Genomic DNA, 23,980 nt, shown 5'->3' on the forward strand with positions numbered 1-23,980 from the left:
ATGGAGCTTGCTTGGGATTCTCTCTCTCTCTCTCTCTCTCTCTCTAATAAATTAAAAAAAATAAGTTTTAAATGAATTCAGTAAAGTTGCAGGATACACAATTAATACAGAGATATCAATGACCTTTCTATACATAATAATGAAATAGCAGAAAGAGAAATTAAGAAAACAGTTCCATTTACAATTAGATAAAAAAGAATAAATAGAAATAGAAATAAATTTAACCACAATGAGAGACCTGTGCTCTGAAACTATAAAATGCTGATGAAAGAAACTGAAGATGACACAAATGGAAAGATATTCCATGCTCATTGATTGGATAAACCAATACTGTCAAAATGTCCACACTACCCAAAACAACCTACAGATTCAGTGCAATCCCTATCCAAATACCAAGAGCATTTTTCACAGAAATAGAACAAATGATCCTAAAATTTGTCTGGAGCCACAAAAGACCTTGAATTGCCAAAGCAATCTTGAGAAAGAAGAACTAAGTTGGAGGTATCACCATCTCAGATCTCAAGATATACTACAAAGCTATAGTAATGAAAACAGTATGACACTGGCACAAAAACAGACATGTAGATCAATGGAAGAGAACAGAAGTTCCAGAAATAAACTCATGCTTATATGGTCAAGTAATCTATGACAAAGGAGGCAGGAATATACAATGGGGGAAAGACTCTGTGGGAAAACCAGACAGCTACATGCAAAAGAATGAAACTAGACCATTTTCTTACAATACACAAAAATAAACTCAAAATGGATTAAAGACCTAAATGTGAGACCTGAAACCTTAAAGTTCCTAAAAGAAAATATAGGCAGTAATTTCTTCGACATCAGCCTTAGCAACATTTGTCTAGATATGTCCCCTCAGGCAAGTGAAACAAAAGCAAAAATAAACTATTGAGACTACACCAAAATAAAAAGCTTTCGCACAGTGAAGGAAACCATCAACAAAACCAAACAACAACCTACTGAATGGGAGAAGATATTTGTAAATGATATATCTGATACAATGTATAAAGAACTTAAATAACTCAATACCAAAAACAAAACAAAACAAAAACAAAAACAAAAAACAAATAATCTGATTAAAAATGGGTAGAGGACCTGAAAAGATATTTTTCCAAAGACATACAGATGGCCAATAGACACATGAAATGATGCTCAACATCACTTGTCATCAGGGAAATACAAATCAAAACCACAATGAGATATCACCTCATATCTGTCATAATTGCTAGGATCAAAGAGACAAGAAATAGCAAGAATTGGCAAGGATGTGGAGAAAAAGGAACCCTTGTGAACTATTGGTAGGAATGTACATTGGTGCAGCAACTGTGGAAAACAGTATGGAGATTCTTCAAAAAGCTAAAAATAAAATACTATATCATTAGTAGTTCCACTATTGGGTATTTATCCCCCCACACCAAAAACACTAATTCAAAAAGATATATGCACCTCTATGCTTATTGCAACATTATTTACAATAGCCAAATTATGGAAGCAACCTAAGTGTCCACTGATAGATGAATGGATAAAAAAGATGTAGGACATATATGTGATGGAATATTACTCAGGCATAAAAAAGAATGAAATCTTGCCATTTGTGACAACGTGAATGGACCTAGAGGGTATTATGATAAGTGAAATAAATCAAACAAAGACAAATACCTTATGATCTCACTCACATGTGGAATCTAAAAAGCAACAAATGAATAAACAAAACAACAACAAAAAAATAGAAACAGATCCATAAATACAGAGAACAAACTAATGATTGCCAAAGGGAAGGGGGACAAGGGATGGGCCAAGTTGGTGAGAGGGAGTGGGAGATACAGGCTTCCAGTTATGGAATGAATTAAGTCATGGGGATAAACATACAACATAGGGAATATAGTCAATGGTACTGTAATAGCAGTGTATGGTGACAGATGGTAGCTACACTTGTGGCAAGCATAACATATAGACTTGTCAGATCACTACATTGCACACCTGAAACTAAAGTAACATTGTGTTGTCAACTATACTTCAGTAAAAATAAAAAAGTTAAAACTTAAAATAATAAATAATTAAAACACAATAAATCCTTAGAAGAATAAATTTTTTTGAAATCCTACATTTTTTTAATTTAAAAATTTTTTTTATTTTTTTTAATATATGAAAATTATTGTCAAATTGGTTTCCATACAACACCCAGTGCTTCTACATTTTAACACACCATTTGGAAATTTCAGACAACTCTGACAAATTCTTAACAACAACCTAGGGAACAAGATAGATTACCTACAGAAGCAGGTAACCTATTATTTCAGTGCAATTTCAGTGACTACAAACTCCTGAAGAGCAACAGTGGAGGTTGAGTCAATGAAATACTAGCTTCAGAGTGTTGCAATAAATAAATAAATAACAGACAGACAGACTGACAGACATAATGGAAGATGTAGAATACCACATCCAGCTAGAGTGCCAATCAAGACTGAAGATGCAATAAATGTATTTTCAGAAATGGACTGAAAGAATTTATCATTTCAAGACCCAATCTAAAAGAACTACTCAAAGGGGCACCTGAGTGGCTCAGTCAGTTAATCGTCTGGCTCTTGATTTCGGCTCAGATCATAATCTCACGGTTTGTGGGATTGAGCCCCACACAGGGCTCTGCACTGACAGCACGGAGCCAGCTTAGGATTCTTTCTCTTCTTCTCTCTTTCTCTGCCCCTTATCTGCTCGCTCTCTCTCTCTCTCTCTCTCTCTCTCTCTCTCTCTCTCAAAACTAAATAAACTTTAAAAAATAAATAAAAGAACTACTGAAGGATGGACTTTAGGAAAATAAAATTGAACCAGGAAGAAAAAGTACACTGAAAAAAACTGAACAAAAAATTATTAAATATGGGTAAATATAATAACCATTGACTATATAAGAACAGAAGTATTAGTATTTAGCTTGGGAATACAAACAAACGAAATGGCTAGAGAGGGTTACTGGAGTTAAACTCATTCTAATATCCTTACTTTGTTCAGAAGAAGGGTAAAAATATAATATGCAAACTAGTGGAGGAAAAACAGAGTATTAAGGAAACTAGATTTATTCCATAGAAACAGGGGAAAAAAAAGAAGTAAAGAGAAAGCATGGCAAACAGAACAAAATAAGATGGTAGAAATAAATCTAAATACGTCAATAATCATGGTGAATGCAAATAGTCTAAACTTGTTAGTTAAAAGAGCTTACAACTTACTTTATTTAAAAAACTATATTTTGTTACAAAAAAATACAACTAATGGCTTGTAGAACTTAATGGCTCAGAAACGATGAAGGTAAATGGGTGAAAGAAGATAGGTGAATGCCAATTTTAAAAAGCTAGTGTAGCTATCTTAGTATTAGACATACTGGACTTTTAGGAAATATGCATTTGGGGAATACAGGGGAGTCACCACAAAATGTTAATGGAATCAAGTCTTTTCTGACACCAAAGTCTGTCTTAGCAGTTCTCCATGCTGCCTGTCCCTCATGACCATTGTGACCATATGTAATGAAACAGATAATAATTCTACTGATGGAAACATGATTTAAAATCCACACATGTATGGGAATGCAAGCTGGTGTAACCACTCTGGAAAACAGTATGGAGGTTCCTCAAAAAACTAAAAATAGAACTACCCTACAACCCAGCAATTGCACTACTAGGCATTTATCCACGGGATACAGGTGTGCTGTTTTGAAGGGACACATGCACCCCCATGTTTATAGCAGCACTATCGACAATAGCCAAAGTATGGGAAGAGCCCAAATGTCCATCGATGGATGAATGGATAAAGAAGATGTGGTGTGTGTGTGTGTGTATATATGTATACATATATACACACACAATAGAGTATTACTTGGCAATCAAAAAGAATGAAATCTTGCCATTTGCAACTATGTGGATGGAACTGGAGGGTATTATGCTAAGTGAAATGAGTCAGTCAGAGAAAGACAAATATCATATGACTTCACTCACATGAGGACTTTAAGATACAATACAGATGAACATAAGGGAAGAGAAATAAAACTAATATAAAAACAGGGAGGGGGACAAAACAGAAGAGACTCATAAATATGGAGAACAAACTGAGGGTTGCTGGAGGGGTTGTGGGAGGAGGGATGGGCTAAATGGGTAAGGGGCATTAAGGAATCTACTCCTGAAATCACTGCTTCACTATACGCTAATTTGGATATAAATTTTAAAAAATTAAAATTAAAATAGAGGAAAGAAAAATCCACGCATGTAGTCAAATTGGCCCAAGTTGGAGTTCCAGCTCCACCACTTACTAGCTTTGTTGCTTTATTTCATGTCACCCTTCTGTGCCTCGGTGTCCTCATCTGTAAAATGCGGCCAGCCATACTTGCCTCTCATGGTTTATAGGAGGATTGGAATAATTGAAGTAAATAAAAGGCCAGTTTATACTAGCTTCTCATTGAATGCTAGCTCCCTTCTACCCCACTTCTTATCACAAAAAGGAAAACCTGAAAAACTTAAAACTTCAGAAGGCAAATTGCTATTTAGGATTTCCAGTTGAAATCATTTTTCTTATGAAGAGTTAATTATCCATGAAATTAAATATGTATGCATTCATGGAACCAATGTATTTATAATGTTAGAATATGAAGGTGGCTGGTCTAGAAATTACAAAACTTTCTTAATGTCTTCACAGCTGATGTTTTTCTATCGTGGGAATATTATAAAATTACCTTTTACAATTATCTAAAGAGAATAGTGTACCATAAGTTCAATTAGGGAAATGGCACGTGGTTGAACGGTTACATTCAGGTGTGTAAATGCAGATGGTTGGTTTAGATGCTCACTCTTAAGTAGTTCAGTAATATTTTCTGTTAAGACAAGATCACAAATGGGAATTTGTTTCCCAAGTAGGGTGACCAACTGTCCTGGTTGACCTGGAATTGGAGGGCTTCCCAGAATGTAGGACTTTTGGGGCCAAACCTGGGAAAGTCCTGGGGAAACTGGAATTTTGGGTCACCCTACCAGGCCAGCACCCCCAAACTGATCTGCCTATATCAGTCACAGTTGCTGAAACTGTTCATTAGGACCCTGCTCTGCCAACTGCCAGTTTTTCCTGTTACTGGGCATAGCACTTGATCTCTGACAGTCACCTGGGAGACCCCAGGTGCTGAGACTACTGTGGAGTCCATGTGTGGGAGACAACACTGTTGTCTCTGTTATGCTTTGTCACTTATACCCCAATGCAGCCTGTTCTATGCCAAGAACATCACTTCTTCCAAAAACATGGTGCTTTTAGCTCTGTGTACCTACTCTTCTCACATTGCTACCCAAAACAAGTCCTTCATTTTCAGGGTGGAGGTAGGAGCGTTAAGAGAGGATCAGATGCCATCTTATCCCCTCCCTCATCTTTATACTCTCATGCACCCGCCCATTTGTATCAACCCAGATGATCAACGTCACTCTGAGATGACAGTCGATGCTCACTCTTAGATGGATGGCTATTCACTATTTCCCCAGACAGCCACCTCAGAATTCGAGTTGCAGCTTGCTTAGGCACCTGCACAGCCTTTCTTCTAGGAATATGACGTAGTTAATAATGACCTTGAGACCTGCCAAAGAGCAGCCTATTGAATAACTGCCATTCACCAAGTCCACTTCAAATGACACTCCCACTCCCTACACATACTAGTGAAAATGAGTTCAGCCTCCCCTGCTCTCCCATAGCAATTACTTTCTGCTTCTATTTAAACTTCAATCATGATCTGCCTCTTATTACAGTCACTTAAGCATGTGTCTATCTCCTTCATAAATTGTTAGATCTTTAAGAGCAGAGAAACTATCTCACTCATCTTTATATCACTCTTAGAACAGAGCAGAGTACCTGTCACAGAGAGACTGTTCAATAAATGTTTCAGGAATTGATAACATCCTTGGGACTCCAGAAACTCATCAGAGATCAGCTGGCTCTATTATGACTTGGTCAATAATTCAGTCTGTTAGAAGAATGACTATGTTAAATATGTTCTGCCAACTTTGCTTATTCTTGCATTAAAATTTACAGACCAGTTAATTTAGTAGCTTGCTTTGATTTGAAAAGACTTGGCAGTGATAGAAAAGATGTAGGAATCAGAATAAATACAATTCAAATTATTCCAGGCAAACTTTCATTGAAAAGTCATTTGAATGATGCTGTTCCCTCCAGTAGATAGCACCCAAACAGTGAGGTGCTACTTAAGAGCAAAAAGGGTAAAATGTGATTTTTATTATCTACTCAAAAGTTCTCATTTCAACTTTTTTTTTAATGTTTATTTATTTTTGAGACAGAGGGAGACACAGCACGAGTGGGGGAGGGGCATAGAGAGAGGGAGACACAGAATCTGAAACAGGCTCCGGACTCTGAGCTCTGAGCTGTCAGCACAGAGCCCGATGCAGGGCTCGAACCCACGAACCATGAGATCACGACCTAACCCAAAGTCGACGCTTAACCGACTGAGCCACCCAGGCGCCCCTCATTTCAACTTTAAATTGCCTCATAGCACAATACTATAGCAGCCAAATCAATGAGTAAAGTCAAATTTCAAGTAAATACACTGTAAAAATCAAGTTTTAAATTGAACTAACTTCTGGAAAACAAAAAATCCTGAAATTAGGTTTAGATTGGGAATCAAAGGAATCTGTGTCTTATAGAAAAAAAAAACTAATTTTTAAAAAATTACTAGATTAAATATCAAATTTATAAAAAATTACAAGTTTAAATATCAAAATTGCCTAAGGACAAAAATAGTTGTAAGATGTACCCTACATTAAAGTTAATAAATTAGTAATATACATACTACGCTAATATGACATAGTAGTAATATGTCAATACGTTAGCAATGTAAGTGGTTACAATTTGCAAAAACTCCAAAATTATCATTAACTCAAAGCCAGAGAAAAGTTATTAGTGACCCAAAAGGTATTTCAGAGAGTTTTGGTACCACAATATTCAAGGTTGGCGGGGGGGAAGTTACTTATGAACCTGATAAAAGAGAGAATCTAAGGTGAATCAAACTTCTGAGATGCGGGAAAGAAGGGTCAGTTCAACCAATAACCCTAAGAGCAATGAAAAGCTATGTTTAAATAAGCTCCTGTTCTTTTGTCAAGGCCCTACTATAAATGGTACCTGTACCTCCTGAAAGAATCACAAGGAATCCTTTGAGGTTGCCCACCAAACATTGCATTTGTTGTGCTTCCTCTGGGATCACTCCCAGGTGTCACAATCAACTGCAGACAGAGCGGGCTCTCACTGAGCACCTACCATGTGTCCAGCAATAAGACAAGTACCGTAACACATCATCACCCCATTCCAAGAATTGCAAAGTGTTTCAATTCTGCAGCATTAGAACAAGCTGAAATTGATACTTAGCACACTAAAAAAATGAACCGAGATGACACATACGATTAATTATGTTATTCCACTCTGATTTAAAAAAAAAGATTCTGTGTGATTTCACACTGTGCTAATTTTTCTAATAGGTGGAAGAAAAGGCAATCATTTAGTTGTGACAATATCATAATCCTTCTACCCATGAACCACAATAAAAGAATATTCCACAAAACTATCTCGTTAAAAAGGCGGTTTTACTTTATGGCAAACAGAAAATGTATTTGTTTAATTCTGAGCATTGTAACTGACTCCCATATTCTGCATGGAGTAAAAAAAATATTTTCTGTTGCCCACATAGTAATAATTAACCATATAAGCATAATGCATGTATATTGGAAAGAAAGAGGGAGACAATGAATTTGTCTGTCATCAGCAGGACCATAGAGTCTGCGTGTGGACCTAGCTCTGGACCATGCATCAGGCATCTTTACTTAGCAGAAAGCACTGTGCCATGATGTGCAACTCCCAAATCAGGGCTGATTTTTCCTTCTCTTTATATCTGCTCTTCTGTCTTGACCCATATCTAAATGCGGAAAAAGGCTAGAAGATACTAAGAAAGCTAAAATATTGCAAAAGAAATAGTGAGCCCTTTTGTTTCTGAATTAGGGAGTAGGACCAACCCTACAATGTTTATTCTCTGAACCTGTAAGTTTGTCCATAAGATCATAGTGACGGCATCTCAGGCTGAGAAGTCTAGTCCTGATTGGTGGAATGAAGATTATGGGAGATAGCACTCTGCCCCTGGAACCAATCTATGGAAAAGCAGGTGGGATTTCAGGTGGGGAGAAATGGAGGAACACTGGGGAGAAGAGAGCTGGGCATGAGACTTGTTTTCATCCCAAATACGATCTTCCCTTCAGAACAGTAACCAGTGATCCAGGTCTACCATGTGGGCAAATTCAAAGTATAGATATCAAAAATAATTAAAAAGCACTCAAAATATATACTGTTTTCTCATACCTGCATGTCCTCTGCTCCTACCTCACATTCTTCCTCTGGCAGTTGGTACTCCTGCTTCAAACCTCAGCTCAACATCAGTAGCTCCAGGAAGTTTGACCTGCCTCTTCCACTCTCCACAGCCTTGGGTGGGAGCCCCTTCGTGGCTCCTGTAACACCTTGTGCCCACTTCTTGTTAGAGAGAGAGGAGATATCTCTGCCCCTGAAATGGGGAATAATAGCTGTGAAGAGTCCCTTCCTCTGTTCTTATTCCTACCTCCTTTTGCTTAGTAGTGGTGGTTGGGGAGGGGGCTGCTGTTATTCTGGTTGATTCATTAGACCACAGGGCACTGTGGATGTGAAGGTCTGCCCCACAGACCTCACTGTTCCTGTCACGCTCCACCAGGATGCATGAGGTTTGGTATGAGGGACAGGGGTACTTTAAAAGTTCAGGCCTTAGTCAAGTGTCCTGATTCAGCTTAGGGCAGCCCTGCATTGGGTGTCATTGGATACTTGCTCATCTGATACTCTGGTCCCATTTTGGCAGTTTATTCTATCTAAAGCTCCTTTGTCTGGAAAATGCAGAGGGAAACATGATGAGTGGGAAGATTCTAGCACCTAACTATATCCCAAACCTCTAAAACTCCCATCTTTGCACTTCTGACAATACACTGTAAATACCTGTCTCCCTCATTAGATGGTAAACTCCCTGAGAAACTATTATTGATCTTTATGTCCCCAGTGTTTACTTAGTACAATGTACAATACATATTAGATACTCAAAAACTGTTGAGTGGATAAATGAATGGTGAGTGAGTTTGGCCATTCCTGTACCTACTTCACTGACCCAACTCCTGGCCACTCTGCCTCTGTTCCTATCAGGTAGATCCCTGACCATTCCCTACACAAGCTCTGGCTGACCCACCTCTGTGTTCACCCACCTCAACATCCATATTCTCTATTAAGCCTTGCCTAGCTAATTCTGCCCACACTCATTTCCTTTTCTAAATTATTTTGCACAATTCAGTATTTTTGTTATTCTCGATTTAAGTGTACCAGAGTTATGTTCTTAACTACGTTGTGTAAGACCTGGTGTCGACTAACTTCTTCCATGAAACATTATCAGGTGTGGCAATGTTGCAAATAGAGGAACTGCTGTTTGTCTTCCTACCTTGGATGAGGTGGGGAAAGTCACTTATTTTCCCTAGGCCTCAGTTTCCTCTTCTGTCTGAATGTGTCATGGGCATTGTGAGGAACAAAAAAGTGCAATGGCATCTGCAAAAACTTTATGCAGAATTCATACCTCTTAAGAATGTAGACTAGAGTTTGGATCAGCAAAGACCTTAATAAATGCTTGCAGATTTAGTTGATAATGATATTGTTGCTTACAGGCATCTCATTTTAATGAAGGGTCACTTGTTCTTACTGTAACTCTAGTAAGGATTATTATTATTTGCAATGACAGATGGGTGATCTGGTACATTTATCCCTATTCCAAGGAGGGTCAGCAGGCTGACAATGTTTGAAAAATATTACTAGGGAATCTCTTGGAATGTATTTTTGCAATTTATAAGTGTTTACCATTACTGTATTTCTGAAAGTGAATTCTTATTTATCAGGGATACCGTAGTCTATTTGGGCTGCTATAGCAAATTACCATAGGTGGATGGTTTAAAAAGAACAGAACTTTATTTCTCACAGTTCTGGAAGCTGGGAAGTCTGAGATCAAGGCACCAGCAGATTTGGTCTGGTGAGGGCCTGCTTCCTGGTTCATAGACAACTATCTTCTCATTGTGTCCTCATGTGATGGAAGGGATAAGGGAGCTCTTTGGGGTCCCTTTTATAAGGACACTAATCCCATTCATGAAAGTTCCACTCTCATGACCTAATCAACCCCCCCAAACACCCCACCTCCAAATACCATCACCTTGGGGATTAGGATTTCAACATATAAATCTGAAAGTAAACATTCAATCTACAGCAAGGGAGTTGTAATCCAACGCAAGAATTATCAAAAACTTCAACTTTATCCATTTCCCTACTACCACTTACTTGTAACATTATCTTAACTTGAATTTTGATCCCAGTATAAACTTATGCCGAAAGTTGAGCAAGACCTATGATCCCCATTTCATTAGTGAGAACTCAGAAGTTTAGTAAATCTGAAGGTCAGAGAACCTGAAGCCACTGAGTCAGGACCACGGGGCTCACACGGTATGAAGGTTCAGTCCTCTCTCTAGTAACATGAGGTGAAGAGGTGAGTTATCAAGGCCTGATTGATAGGTAAAAATGTAGGCTATTTAATATTCAGCCTTTTGGAAATTTAGATTTGGTAGGATAAGAGATTTAAACTTTTGTTTTAAAATCAAATTCCCAGGCTATCTTTCCAGGGTCCATAGATGTCATTCCTATTTGCTCTGCTCCATGTAACCAAGAGTTCTATAATTGGTGACGAATATTCAGATTATCTGTGCTGCCAAATGAATCTTTCAGTCAACTTATTTTGCATAATGATAACTTCAGTAAAGAACTTTTGACGTGTGATAAGAATATATTAGGTTGGTAAAGAACTTTTGACGTGTGATAAGAAATTATGACTTATTCAACATTTTAAGATAAAAAAAAACAAAAACACTTTACATATTGGTGTGGTAGATCCCCCCACTTCTCCTGGCATAGGGAAGAGGAGATACGTTCCAGGACTCCCAGTGGATGCTTGAACCCGTGTAGAGTACCAAACCCTACATAAACTATGTTTTTTCCTATGCAGAGGTACCTATGATAAAGTTTAACTTATAAACTAGGCACAGGAAGAGATTAATAACAATGACTAATAATGAAATAGAACAATTATAACAATATACAGTAATAAAAGTTATGTGAATGTGGCCTCTCTCTCTCAAAATATTTTACTATGCTGTACTCACCTTATTCTTCTTCTGAAATTTGAGATGATCAAACGCCTAAGTGATGAGATGAAGTGAGGGGAATGACGTAGGCGTTGTGACGTAAAGTTAGGCTACTAGTGACCTTCTGATGATTTGTCAGAAGGAAGAACATCTTCCAGCCACAGTTGTCCGCACGTAATGGAAACTGCAGACAGCGAAACTATAGATAAGGATATTTAGTTTGAAGTACAAGGAAACAAAAATAAGGACAAATGTAGGAAAATCACAGAACAATTTCATTAAAGGTAATTATGTTCTGTAGTATCACTGTCTTCAATGGCTGAAGAAACAGAATTCTTTATATACAGAGAATATTTTTTATACTCTAAGATTCCCTAAGACATAATGTATATGGGGGTTTTGTAAGCAATAAAACAACACATAAAAATATTTTTATCGTGTGGTCCAAAGTAAAATATAGGATGAGACCCATTTTCTCATTTTCTTTGATTTGGAAATTACATGTAAGAACTCGGTACCATAAATTTTAAACTAAACCCATGCATAGGTACATGAAGGATGGGGAAAGTTTAATAACCTTTAGCTAAATTAATTAACATACCCCATGTTCTGTGAAAAAGTAGTCATTCCTACTCAGTGTATTTCTGTTTATGACTCAAATTCTTAGTGTATTGGCCTAAATACACACATAGATCTGAGCTGTCTGATATGATAGCTGCTAAAAACATGTGGCTATTGAAATTAAAACCCAATAAAATTTAGAACTCAGTCCCTCATTTGTACTTGCTACATGCATGTGCTCAAAAACCACATGTGGCTGGTGGTTACTATATTAGAGGAGAGGACATTTTGCAGAAAGTTCTATTAGACAGCAATCCTTTCTGCTGATAGCTAAGGCTATCAGGTTAATAATGATTTCATGTGTATGTGGGGGAAAGTTCAGCAAATTATTCTAAGTTAGCATTCCTCCGCTCAATGTTTCCAAATAATTTTGTTCCCTCTCTCTTTCTCTCTCTCTCACTCACACACACACACACACACACACACACACACACACACAGAGGAGTCTTGATCATCATTAATCATCATATCTTTATAACTTCCATAGTCACTGCTTTAACACTGGTGAAGCAAACCTTGAACCTCCTACTGAGTGAGATTGCGATGTAACGAATAACTTAAAATAATTCTGACTACTGCAACAACAGATTTTTTTCATTGAGGAACATACACGTTTGAATGCTTGGTACTTTATTTAAACACACGTATATACAAGGACAACAAAGGGAAACTCTGCAGAGTTGAGCACAGTGGCTGCATGCATTGGGAGGACCGGCAGACTCTAGTTTTACAGGATGAAACATGGGTTGAAAAATAGGAAAAGACTGGAGAGCAAGTTTCATTTCCCATCACCACATAGAAGGGTCTTCCAGCCTGTCAAACATAAGAAGCAAAGCACGTAAGAGAAGCTTCCCAGCCTCCTGGGAGGCTTACAGAAAGTGAGACATTCAGTTCTGAACTGAAAGATGATCAGAAACTGCTGAAAAGGCTCCTGTTGACATTCTAAATAGGAGGTCAGGTAGAATATCAGAGCAGGAGACAGTGGCATCATATGCAGAGACCCAGCTGAGTAGTTTTCACTCATGTTCACAGGAGTCTCAAGCAAATCTCAGAGTATTTAAGAGGCCCTGTATTTATCAAAGGAGCCAAAGAACTCTGCAATATTTCTGAAGATCAAAACTACAGGAATTACACAAAATGGTAACAAGAAAGTTATTGTTACTCAATTCTGAATATGCTTTTGTTTTCCTGCAAGGCTTTTTATGTAGTAAGATACTATTTTTATAAAGAATACTTTTTAATAAAATAGCGTTCACAGGCAACTTCGAAGCTCTCAACTTTTGCCTCCTCCTAATGGCACAGGATTGAGGCTGTCTCCATCAGGGTGCAATTAACTGTATTTCATGCACCAACCGTTAGACTTTAAGCCACAAAACAAAGAGTAGCAGCAAGGTTATTAAGTTTGGATGGTTCCTTTCCTTACCCAAAGCAGATAAGATTTACCCTAAACTTTTTACCATGGCAAATATCACACGTAGGTCAATGAAACCTTAAAGGCATCTATTGTTTAGTATTAAAAACAACCCTTATGAATTTTCCACCTGCTTCCCTTGCATTTGCTGTTTAAATCTGGGTTGATACCTCCAGACGAGAACACTGGAGTTTTATTCCAGTCCAAATTGTTACTTCCTTCAGAGAAAACAAACCCGACAACTTTAGACCTGCACCTTTGCCCAGACTGGCCATTTCACGAGAGGACAGAAGGATGATGGGAGGGAAAGTAAGTGGCTCAGCAGGTCACCCCACTTGTTCTCTGGGGAGAACCTCAATAAAGAGGGACACGCCAGTCACGCTCACTGAGCAAGTGTTCTAGTGACCTCTTCTGGGGAACCTGGTTCTTGACATTGTCTAGCTTTGGGTTTAAGGCAGACAAGCTCCCACAGAAATGGATGAAACCATGTGCCATGTGATCGAGGCAGGAGGCATCAGACAGAAGAGCCAGAAAGTTATGAAAACAGAGGAGGGCCAGGCTGCTTCCCAACAGCCTTCATTGTCCAATATTTGACACCAGCTCTTGGCGGGCTCCTCTTCCCCAGATGGCTCCACATTCCCAGAAAACCCCAAGGTTACAGACAAGTCCCTAAGAATATTATGCCCTTAACATTCATTCCTTGAAATTTCTCTGTGATATTGAGCTTGAAATATGTCAAAAAGTAAACACTAGCCCCCACCCAGCCAAGACTGATCTCCGGCTTCATGTAAAATGAGGAAGATTAGAATAAGACTCATGAGTGATATCTGCAGGATTTCTAGACACTCCACATACTGTATGAAAACTAAAGATTACCCCAGCCAAAGATGTACTGCTGGTCATTTCAATGTAGAGATAGGGACTCACTCTATGTTCTCTCAATTCTAACACAGAAATTCTATATAGAGTCATTTCTGAGGTGAAAGTCACTTATATTTAAATTTTTCAAAGGAGAAATAACCACCAAATAATCTGTGGTCGAAAATAATACCCCACAGAAGTTTAGAGATTTGCAAATTAGTCCATGAAAAGAAAGGTCCTCACTGCCCTTTTCCCCATCTCCATTTCTGCCAAAATGCTCCCTGTTCATTCCAATGGAAGACTCATTCCAATGTCTTCCCCCTCCCAGGCAGCCCTCTGGGATTTCCCTCCCCCGTGCATCTTGAGCTCTGCAACAATGTCCCCACACAGGCTTTTCATACCTAGTTCTGGGAACGTTTTCTGTGCTTTCTCTCATCAAGAGGTCTGAAATCAGTGTCTCAGGGCTAGATCGTTTTCCATACCTTAAAAAAAAAAAAAAGGAAAAAGTCTTTTAAAACAGGTTTGAAATATTCATAAAAAGGAAAAATATTTAGAAAAAAAGGAAGATAGTCTCCCACTTGGCTGATCATCTGCTAACAATATAATCTAGTTATATGAAATAGACACTATCAGTCAGTTAAGGGTCAGCTTTGGCTCAGGTCATGATCTCACAGTTCGTGGATTCAAGCCGCTCTATGCTGACAACCTGGACCCTGGAGCCTGCTTCAGATTCGGTGTCTCCCTCTCTCTCTTTCTGCCCTTCCCCCACTAGTGCTGTCTTTCAAAAGTAAGTAAATTTAAAAAAATTATAAATATGTATAATTTTGCTTCAATAACAAGTTAGCAGGTTATTTGAACCAATAGAAATTTTTAGTTAAATTCTTGCCTTTTTATACTACCACAAACAATACATATATAGAAACTTTTATAACTAAGTGACAGGAAATAAAAATACATTGCAGTATGATTTTAAATGTTTCCATAATTAGTTAATTGGCTATAGTTCTGATGATATACAGCAGTTTAAATCTTAACAAAGAAACCAGATGATTGTTCGGAAACAGCCTTAGGAAAAAAAATCATCAGACAGAAGTTCTTGACCTACCTGTGTCTTTGAATCTCAGTTTTCTCATTTGTAAAAAAATCACAACTCATTTTTAAATTGGAGTCTTTGTAGAAATCTAATGTGAGTCACAACGTTTTGAAAGCAACTTAGTGAAACACAAATGCAAGGTATTGCTGTTGAAATTCACCCATTCTTACAGAAAGCAATAAACATGGGTCCTATATTTTCCATACTTATTTGGGGTACCAAAAGCTAAAAACCTTCTTTCATGCTCTAATTTAAACTGCCCTGTAAATATAAAGGAATTTCACTGGTCTGTTGAAAGACTGTGGAATCTTACTGGTCTTTTTTCTCCTAGAGCAGGATGTGGATAGGACTATATGTGAATGCAAGTATATGCTATTTGTTCCAGGTGAGTGAGGACACTGGTCTCTCTATCTCTCTCTCTCTCTCTCTCTCTCTCTCTGTCACTGCTGAAGGGCCTACCAAGTTGTATCTTTTTCCCTTTCTCAGAAAAGACCTTGTATACCAGAAACCATGTTGTTCACGAATGAAAAACTAGCCTGGATGGATTGATTAGCTAATAAGCAAAACAGCAAAACAAAGTATACCCTGCCTATCAAGTGCAATTAAATCCAAATCTTTTGGAAAGATTGCCTATTATTGTTCCTTTTGCTGGGGCTTAAAGGAAGCAAAAACAAACAAATTGCCCCCCCCCATCATTTATAAGATTTCCTCAAGATTTTCTAGAGTTGTGATGTCAAACTGTAGATTGTTGCTTATATACCTATTTATTCTGTTCATCCATTGATTTTATTAACCTTAAAACTCTTGAGCAACCTTAACTCATTTATCTTCCTCATGCTCCAGTGAATAGAGGAACTGACGAATGTTTTCTACAATTTACTAGTAAAGAAGCTAAATCTAAAATAGCAGGATTCACAGTCATAAAGTGGCACCCAGGACAGCATTGTTCACTATTCTTCCTTCTCTGCTTAATTCGGGATTCTCCTGCTGCTCTACAATGTTTCACCTGTCAAAGATAGAGTCTCTGGGGGAAAAAAAATTCTCCAATCTGGCTTTACATTGATATCACCTGGGAAGCTTGTAAAACCACTGTAAAGCTCAGGTCCCACGCACCCCTGAGGTTCTGATTTAACTAGTCAAGGCTGCAGCCCAGTACTAGCATATTTAAAAAGCTCCCTAAGTGATTCCAATGTCTGACCTGGATGGAGAAAGACTAATCTAGGGCTGGGTTTCTCAACTTTGGTACTATTAACATTTTGGGCTAGAAAATTCTTTGTTGTAGGGGGCTGTCCTAGGCATGGTAGGATGGTTAGAACATAAAGTCAGCCCCAGCTGAGAACCACTGATGTAGGGGACTGGAAAAGCCAAATGTGGACGATCCATGCTCTAGAATAAATGACGCAGCTTTCAGGCAATGAACCAGGAGCATATAGCTTAAAAACATGGACCGAGTAGAAAACGGGAGGAAAGAGAATGATATCAGACTACCATTTGTGCCAAATGAAAACACCTGTTCACAAATGACGCTGTAATTTTCAAAAATACAAAATTGTGCAGATGATCGGGTTTGTGGGGTGGGAATGGAGATGATGGGTGCAGATGATAAGCCTCTGATGGTTTCTAAGAGGGAATTTATATGAAGATGAGACAAGAAACTCTGGTTCAGGATCAACTCATTCCCACCTAACCTGAATCTCTTCCCAAAAAACTCAAGCCCCTTTCCCTTTATTTTTGTTTCACCAAAGAGGTTGGAGATCACACTCGATGCTGATGGTAGTGACAATATCGAAGGAAAATCAGTAGGAATGCTTGAATTTCACCACCCCTAAAAAGAAAAGCTTTCATAAATGTTCTTAGATTCATGACCTGTAAAATGTAGATAATTATACTCACTTCAAGGCTTTGAGGTAAAGACTGGATGAAATAATGCCTAGGGAAACATTTTGAAATGCTAAAGCTTTATACAATGTTAAAAGCTTTCTTTATAGCAATCATCTTTGAAGAAATAAGTTCTACTATGTTATAACTGACAAACTAAATAACCAACAAAGGTTTTCCTAGATAAACAACAATTAATATCTTTTATTTGAACAATTCTTTTCTCTAGTCTATATGAAAGCATACGCAAGAATTTGAAGCAATTAACTTTCTGAGAAGTCTACTAGAATATAAAACATTAGTGCTTTTTGCTAATTAAAATGAACAGACTTCAAGGTTCACAAACCAGTACTATTTAATTCCAACATTTTCTGTATTTCTGATTCTATGTAAACTGGGACTTTCAAAAGCTTTTTAGGATGTCATATCCCTGTTTGATGAAACAGGAAAAAAATTATTTAAAAAAAATACAAGTTTGCCCCATTTTGAATCCTTCTCAAGGACTCTCTGACTTGTAAACAGTAAAAAGTATGGTAAAAACAAAAACAAAATAACACTTTACAAACCATAATTTAAATAGGTTAACATTAGTGTTTTTAAAGGGTTCACCCTTTTTAGCCTATCAAGTTCATTTGATCTTGGAATTGAAATAAGATATTGAATGATTTAGAATTAAGATGAACCAATTCAGGTAACAAATTTTAAATCCTGTATTATAGTTTGGATGTGATTTTTTTCCCCTAATATTTGATGCTGAGAGTGAAAGCATGGCATTTAATTTTAGCTTTCCGAGGGTTCAGAATAAAGTTTACAATTTTCCAAATTCCATGTAATGCCAGGGTTTATCCTAGAGTGACTAGTTTTCTTCTTAACAAAGCACTAAGTAGGCACTTCCTTCTCAAAACTCACCTGCTATAAAATGGGGAAAGTCTCTGCATTTTAGATCAACTGTTTTCATGCTAAATCTCTATTTATTGGCACCAGGATTTTTAAGTTAAGAGCTGAGACTGAAAAAAAAAAAACCCACTGTACAGAAGACAAGAAAATAGCTCTATTTGTCTTTTCCTAAATACTGTCATGCAATTTGCTCTGGGCAGCTTGGAAAATCTGGCAATATCTTTGGCAACCCAGCTGTTTCCTGGTTGGTGTGGTGGTTGTAGTTCCTACACATTCAGCTCACCCTTCTCCCTACAGCACTTCCCTAGAGCATTTCTGACCTGTTTTAGGGGGTCCTTTCCCATCCAGGTTTCCAAACAGTCCCCCAACTGCTCTAAGAACCAAAAACAGCAGGGAGTGAGTGGGAGAAGATGGCCAGCCACACAGCTTAGGGAACCTAAATCGGGGGGGGGGGGGGGGGCACGATGTTGTAACTACGGTTGCAGAGGGAAAGTGTTCAGTGCCCTATGTAATGATGCAGGGAACTGAGTATGTGCCTGAAACTGTGCTGCCCTGGGTTACAAGCAAGAAAAAAAACTGGTCCCTGTCCTCTGAGGTCCCCAGGATCTCAGCTCCTGCAGGCAGGGCGCTCCTTGAATGGGTCCCGAGGAGCCTACCCACCTCTGCCTGGTGATGAGGTTGATGTAGTGTCGCAGCGCTGAATAGTATCTGGCCATGTCCTCTGCCGGCGCGTCCTCTCCTGGGTTGTCTGGTTTGGAGGGGTATGCCTCGGCCAGCGCGCCCAGGCACACAAGCAGGGACAGGGCGAGGGTCATTCCGGAGAGCCCCAGTCGCTTGCTACCCAGCATCTGCCGGCACAGAAGGGAAAGCGGAGAATAGTGGGGTTTGAAAGGATACATACCTCGAACCTCCCTCCTGTATGTCCCTCGCCACCCACACCCCGCTACCACTCGAGAGGGAAGTGGAGGGTGGTGAGCACCGCGCCGCTTACTAAAGGCACCATCTGCCCTGCCCCACCCTTCTGCTCCACGCGAAAAGTCCGCGCAAGTTCGGTCCAAGTCGCTGCGCGGAAGAGTCACGCAAGGAGAGGTGCGAGGCGTGAGACCACAGCTCGCCTGAGCCAGTTTAGATAGTTTACAAACACAAGTAGAAGTTCCTTCCCGTGGGGTGAATAATTGTCACTTTCCTACCCCCAAACCCCGGCCGGAGGAGAAAAGTTTCTTCTCTAATACTTTTGGTCTGTCTTTGCTGCAGGACATCGGAGGTTATGGCTGAAGATTCCTTCGGGGTGACAATTTGGGAGAGAGGGGAGAGAACTCCCCGGGCAGGGCAGTCTCAGATCGGATCCCAAGGATCCGGGAAAGTGGCAGGGAGCTTCCAAACTCCGGGGAAACCTCCTTCCAGGCGTCGACCTCCGAGGAAATGGGGTTGGGGGTCGCGTTCCCCTTCACACCCTCCAAAAGATAACGCAAAAGGACCGCGCGGCCGGGGAGGGGGAGGGGAGGGGGGCGGGAGCAGGGCCGGTGTGCGGTCGGAAAGGACCAGAAGGAGCAAGTGGAATTTAGCCTCCAAGAGAGGTCACCGCGCGTCGGGGCAGGAGAGGACCGAGAGAGGCGCGCAGGGATTGGGGAGCCGGGCACGACCCTCCCGTGGCCCCAGAGCTCCTCCGAGGGTGAGCCGGCGCGGTCCCCCAGCTCCCGCCCCAAGCCGAGTGGGTCGTGGCACTCACGGTGGCTGGCGGGCGGGCGGGTGTGGCTGGGCGGCGAGGGCCTGGCAGTCGGGTGCACCTCTCCAAGGGGTGAGAGCCAGCGGACCTGGTGTGGAGAGCGGGTCGAAACAGGGCTTTTATGGAGCTCCCTCGCCGCGGCAGGAGGGGCCTCAGGCAATCACGTTCGGGTGACTCCCACCCCGCCACTTCCCGCCCCCGAGTGGCGGGGGACGGGGGGAGGGGGCTGGCGCCGCAGTCGCGCCAGCGGCGGCTCCTGTAGCCACCCACACCCCAACTCTCCGACCCCAGACCCTGCCCGGGGCGGGGGGGCCTGGAGAGGTGCGAGCGTGGGCGCGGGACCAAGCCGACGTCCGAGCCCCTGCCCTCCGGCCGCGCCCAAACCCGGCTTTCCCTCAGACCCCGTCTAACCTCGCCAGAGATGGAAGCAGCTCAGATCGTCTTTGTCGCCTGCCACTGGAACCCCAACCCGCCAGGGTAGGGGGTACATGAATCCTCTATTTGATGGAGCATCTCCGGGACCCGCGCGGAAGTGGCGCGGGGCGCAATGCCTGTGCGCTTTCGAGTGGAGACAACTTGGGGCGCAGATCTTCCTGCGCGGAAAGCAGGTCCGGGGCGCCTGCTCCAAATCCTGAGTTTAGTGGCTCCCAAAAGGCCCCCTCCTGCTTCCAGGGTCTGAGAATGGGCTTCCGTGGCTTCGGCCCCTTTCCCCAGCTTGTGTTTCGAGGGGATCAGCCCGCTCCAAGTACTCGCCCAACCGCTAGGAGCCCTGCTCCATCGGGACCCAAAGAGTGTGGCGTCCGAAAAGACCTCAGAAACGGGACACGGTAAACCCACTTGCTCACTTTGCTGGGAACGAGAGGCGTTTTGACCGTCTGGAGACCCATTAAAGCGCCATGGAACGAAAAATTCTGATCCAAAGCTACTGGCTAATTAAACGAACAGGAATTTCTTCTTTGTTAGCCCTTGGATAGTTACAAATACGCACGTTAACGTTGATTAAGAATGTGGGTTCTGATTGAAATAAAACAGGTTAAGAAAAGAAGAGAGAGAGAGATCACCATTAATTTGCACATCACATTAAACCTGTTGAATATGAATATGAAAGACGCAGAAACCATTCTTACAGAATCAGGATTTTATGTCCTAAAAGTTCCCTAAATGAATGCTCCTCGAAGTCAGACTCTTTCTGAATAAAATGTTTAGGAAATTAAAGTGTTAAGTTACAGGCTGTTTTAATGTTAAAATGACAAGTGATTCTGTTAAATTGACACTTTGTTTTTGTTCTGTTTCCACCACACTGAGTTAAATATCAATTAATGTGTGGCAAGCTCTGAGCTCTCCCTGCCCTGTGGTGTGTGTGAGTGTGGTGTGTGTGTTACAAATTTTGAACACCACCTCCCTTTCACTTAGGTGAATGCTTCTCTTTCCATATTGCACAAACGTATGACACGGACACAAATATCAGGGCTCTCAGAGTGGCTTCAGGGTTCTTAATGTCTGGTAAAGTTAGAACAAAGCACCTTCTCACTTACAGCTCTTTCTTGATCAGAGGAAAAAGCTCAGTCCACTTTTCAATAGATAATCTTATTTTTAGAGTGTATCACAGATAACACATCAGTCAAAACTTTGAAGGAGTCAGTGAATTTGGAAGAAATCCCTTCTAAGGAGATGCACCATTCTTGAGGGGAGAAGACTGTGTTCATTTGATTAATTTAGCTTACAATGTCACTGGTATCCAAAACTAAGAGCTTATTCTCAGGGTTCAGCATTTGGAGATATATTCTTACATCCTTATCCCACTGGCCTTGGGCTATGAATATTACATCTCTTCTCTCGGGTGTTAGCTACATTAGCTTCTATAGTTTTCTATGCTTCTACATGTAAAGATATACTTACAGCTTATAAATTTGCTTGTGTTTGTTATATGAAAGACACAAAGCAAAGCCAAAACTCCTAAAAATCAAAAGAACAGTTGCTCACCCCAGCATCTCCTTCTAGTTGCTGAACCATTTCTCTCCTGTGTTTCAAAATCAAGTTTATTTATTTAGTTATATGTATATGCATCCTTAGCAGCTTTACTGAGATACAAGTGAGATATGCTAATCTACAAATGTTTAAAATATTCCATTGGTTATATTCTTATATTCTGTGAGGTCATCACCACATTCAAGGTAGGCAACATATGCATAACCACCAAAAGTTTCCTCATATCCCTTTCGTGTCAACATTTATGCTATTTCCTGCCTCTCACCCAGGCAACCATTTTTATTAATTTCTTATGCATCTTTTCTGACTTTTTTATGAAAATAAAAGCAAAACTGAATATATGTTCTATTTTTCCTTTTTTGTAAGCTGAAGAAACATACATACTGTTCAGCACCTTAATCTTACTTAATACTATATCTTGGAAATCTTTCCATTTAGACCTTAAAAGATTATTAACTTATCTCAAGCCCCTCTCCTCTCCTTCCAGGATGGAGGAGTGGGGCTGAAAGTTTCAAGTTCCAATCATGCCTTGACTTTCCGGTGACCAGCCCTCATCCCTAAACTACCCCCCGGGCCCCCCCCCCCCCCCCAGCCACCAGCCATCCTGTCAGCAAACAGACACTCTTCTCACTTTAGACAGACCAAGGCTCTTAGAAGCTCTTGTCAGGAACCAGGTTAACCACCAAATATTAGAACAAAAGATACTCCTAGCACCCTTATACCTCAAAAAATTACAAGAGTTTTAGGAACTCTAGACCAGGAACTGGGAACAAAGACCAAATGTGTTTACTGTACCACAGGTGGTCAGATCAGGTCTCATTGAAAAGGTGACACTGAGCAAAGACTTGAAGAAAATGAGGGAATAAGCCAAGCAAAACAAAACAAAACAAAACTGAGCAGAGCATCAGAGGCAGAAGAAAACCTGATGTAAAGCCCCTAGGGTGGGTATGTGCCTGGCATTTTCCAAGATGAGCAAGGAAGCCATTGTGGCTGGAGCAAAGCGGGAGAGGAAGAGGATAGTAGGTGAGGTCAGAGAGGAGTGGAAGAAGAGAGATCATCCAGGACTGTGTACATATTTTTGTGCTTATATAAGTGAACTAGAGAGTCATTGCAGGTTTGAAGCAGAGAAGTGATATGATCTGACCTATATTTTTAATAGAGTCACTCTCACTACTCTGTTGAGAACCTGATGAGCAGCATGAGTGGAGGTACAGAGGCCTGTCCGGAGGCTAGTAGATTAATCCAGTAGAGACATCATGGTCAGTAGGACTAAGGTGGTGGCAGGAAAGAGGTGAGAAATGGTTGGATTCCAGATATATTTTAAAGGTAGAGCAAAGAGTGTAAGAGAAAGAGAAAGGAAGGAAGGAAGGAAGGAAGGAAGGAAGGAAGGAAGGAAGGAAGGAAGGAAGGAAAGAGAGAGAGAGAGAGAAAGAAGAAAAGAGGAAAGAAACAATTTACTGTTATCAAGATTGAAGGAGGGGAAATCATTACAAGCCTCACAGACATTAAAAGGATAATAAGCAACTTAAATAAAAGGATAATAAGGAATGTTATAAACAACTCTCAAATACAAATTCAAAAACTTAGATTAAATGGAATAATTTCTCAAAAACCATAAATGACCAAAACTTAGCTATGATGAAAGAAATAGCCTGAATAGTATTATACCTGGTTCAGATTGTTCAACAGATTCCAAGTGAACCCAAACCCTCCTCTTCTCTCAAAGACAAGCTGCTTTAGGCAATAATTTCCTCCCTGCCCTCCCTACCTGTCTCCTGCTTCCCTCTGGAATATACGTGGAAAGGCATGAGAAAACAGGCAAAGTAGGAGTTCATCACATTTGTTCCTTCCCTGTTTATACTCTGTGTTTCTCCCAGCTAGTAAAACAAATAAACAGAAAATGCCAGTTCTTAGCAGTTTGTCCCAGCTCTATTGTATGAACAGCTATTGTTCTCTCGTGGTAGAGAGAAACGACTGTTTAAAGACCCTCCTGACACTTTTCTTGGCTTCCTTTCCAAATCCCATCCCTCACACCGTCTCCCTACTTCCCTCCAAATTGGGACCATCCACTTTTTCAGAACTTTATGTCTTCATATTTCTGTTCATTGTACTGCTTGTGAAGGAGTCAAGTATAAACTACAACCAATTTCTGGAATGTTCTCTCTGTAGATGGTATTTTTAAACTTACATTAGGAGACTGTGAACCTTAGTTTGGTTGTTTTCTGACTTTC

General features: G+C 40.3%; 1 protein-coding gene across 1 annotated transcript; it reads right to left on the minus strand.

The window, feature by feature from the left end:
- Positions 1 to 12,503: 12,503 nt before the first annotated feature.
- On the minus strand, positions 12,504 to 20,190 carry NPY (neuropeptide Y). The gene is made up of 5 exons (XM_040472425.1): positions 20,172 to 20,190; positions 19,764 to 19,848; positions 18,695 to 18,882; positions 14,568 to 14,648; positions 12,504 to 12,707 (listed from the first exon to the last, which is right to left on the minus strand). Exons 3-5 carry the CDS (start codon positions 18,880 to 18,882, stop codon positions 12,683 to 12,685), a joined length of 294 nt encoding a protein of 97 aa, XP_040328359.1. The 5' UTR covers positions 19,764 to 19,848; positions 20,172 to 20,190; the 3' UTR covers positions 12,504 to 12,682.
- Positions 20,191 to 23,980: the final 3,790 nt, after the last annotated feature.

The sequence above is a fragment of the Herpailurus yagouaroundi genome, unplaced genomic scaffold (genome assembly GCF_014898765.1).
Source record: "Herpailurus yagouaroundi ecotype Mexico unplaced genomic scaffold, PumYag 100, whole genome shotgun sequence".
NCBI classification, from domain to species: Eukaryota; Metazoa; Chordata; class Mammalia; order Carnivora; family Felidae; genus Herpailurus; species Herpailurus yagouaroundi.

Coding starts and splice junctions, on each gene's coding strand:
- NPY (XM_040472425.1), bottom strand. CDS start 18,882: ATGCTGGGTAGCAAGCGACTGGGGCTCTCCGGAATGACCCTCGCCCTG. Junction 14,649..18,694: donor AACCTCATCACCAGGCAGAG/GTGGGTAGGCTC, acceptor TTTTTTTTTAAG/GTATGGAAAACGATCTAGCC. Junction 12,708..14,567: donor GAAAACGTTCCCAGAACTAG/GTATGAAAAGCC, acceptor TATGTTTGACAG/GCTGGAAGACCCTTCTATGT.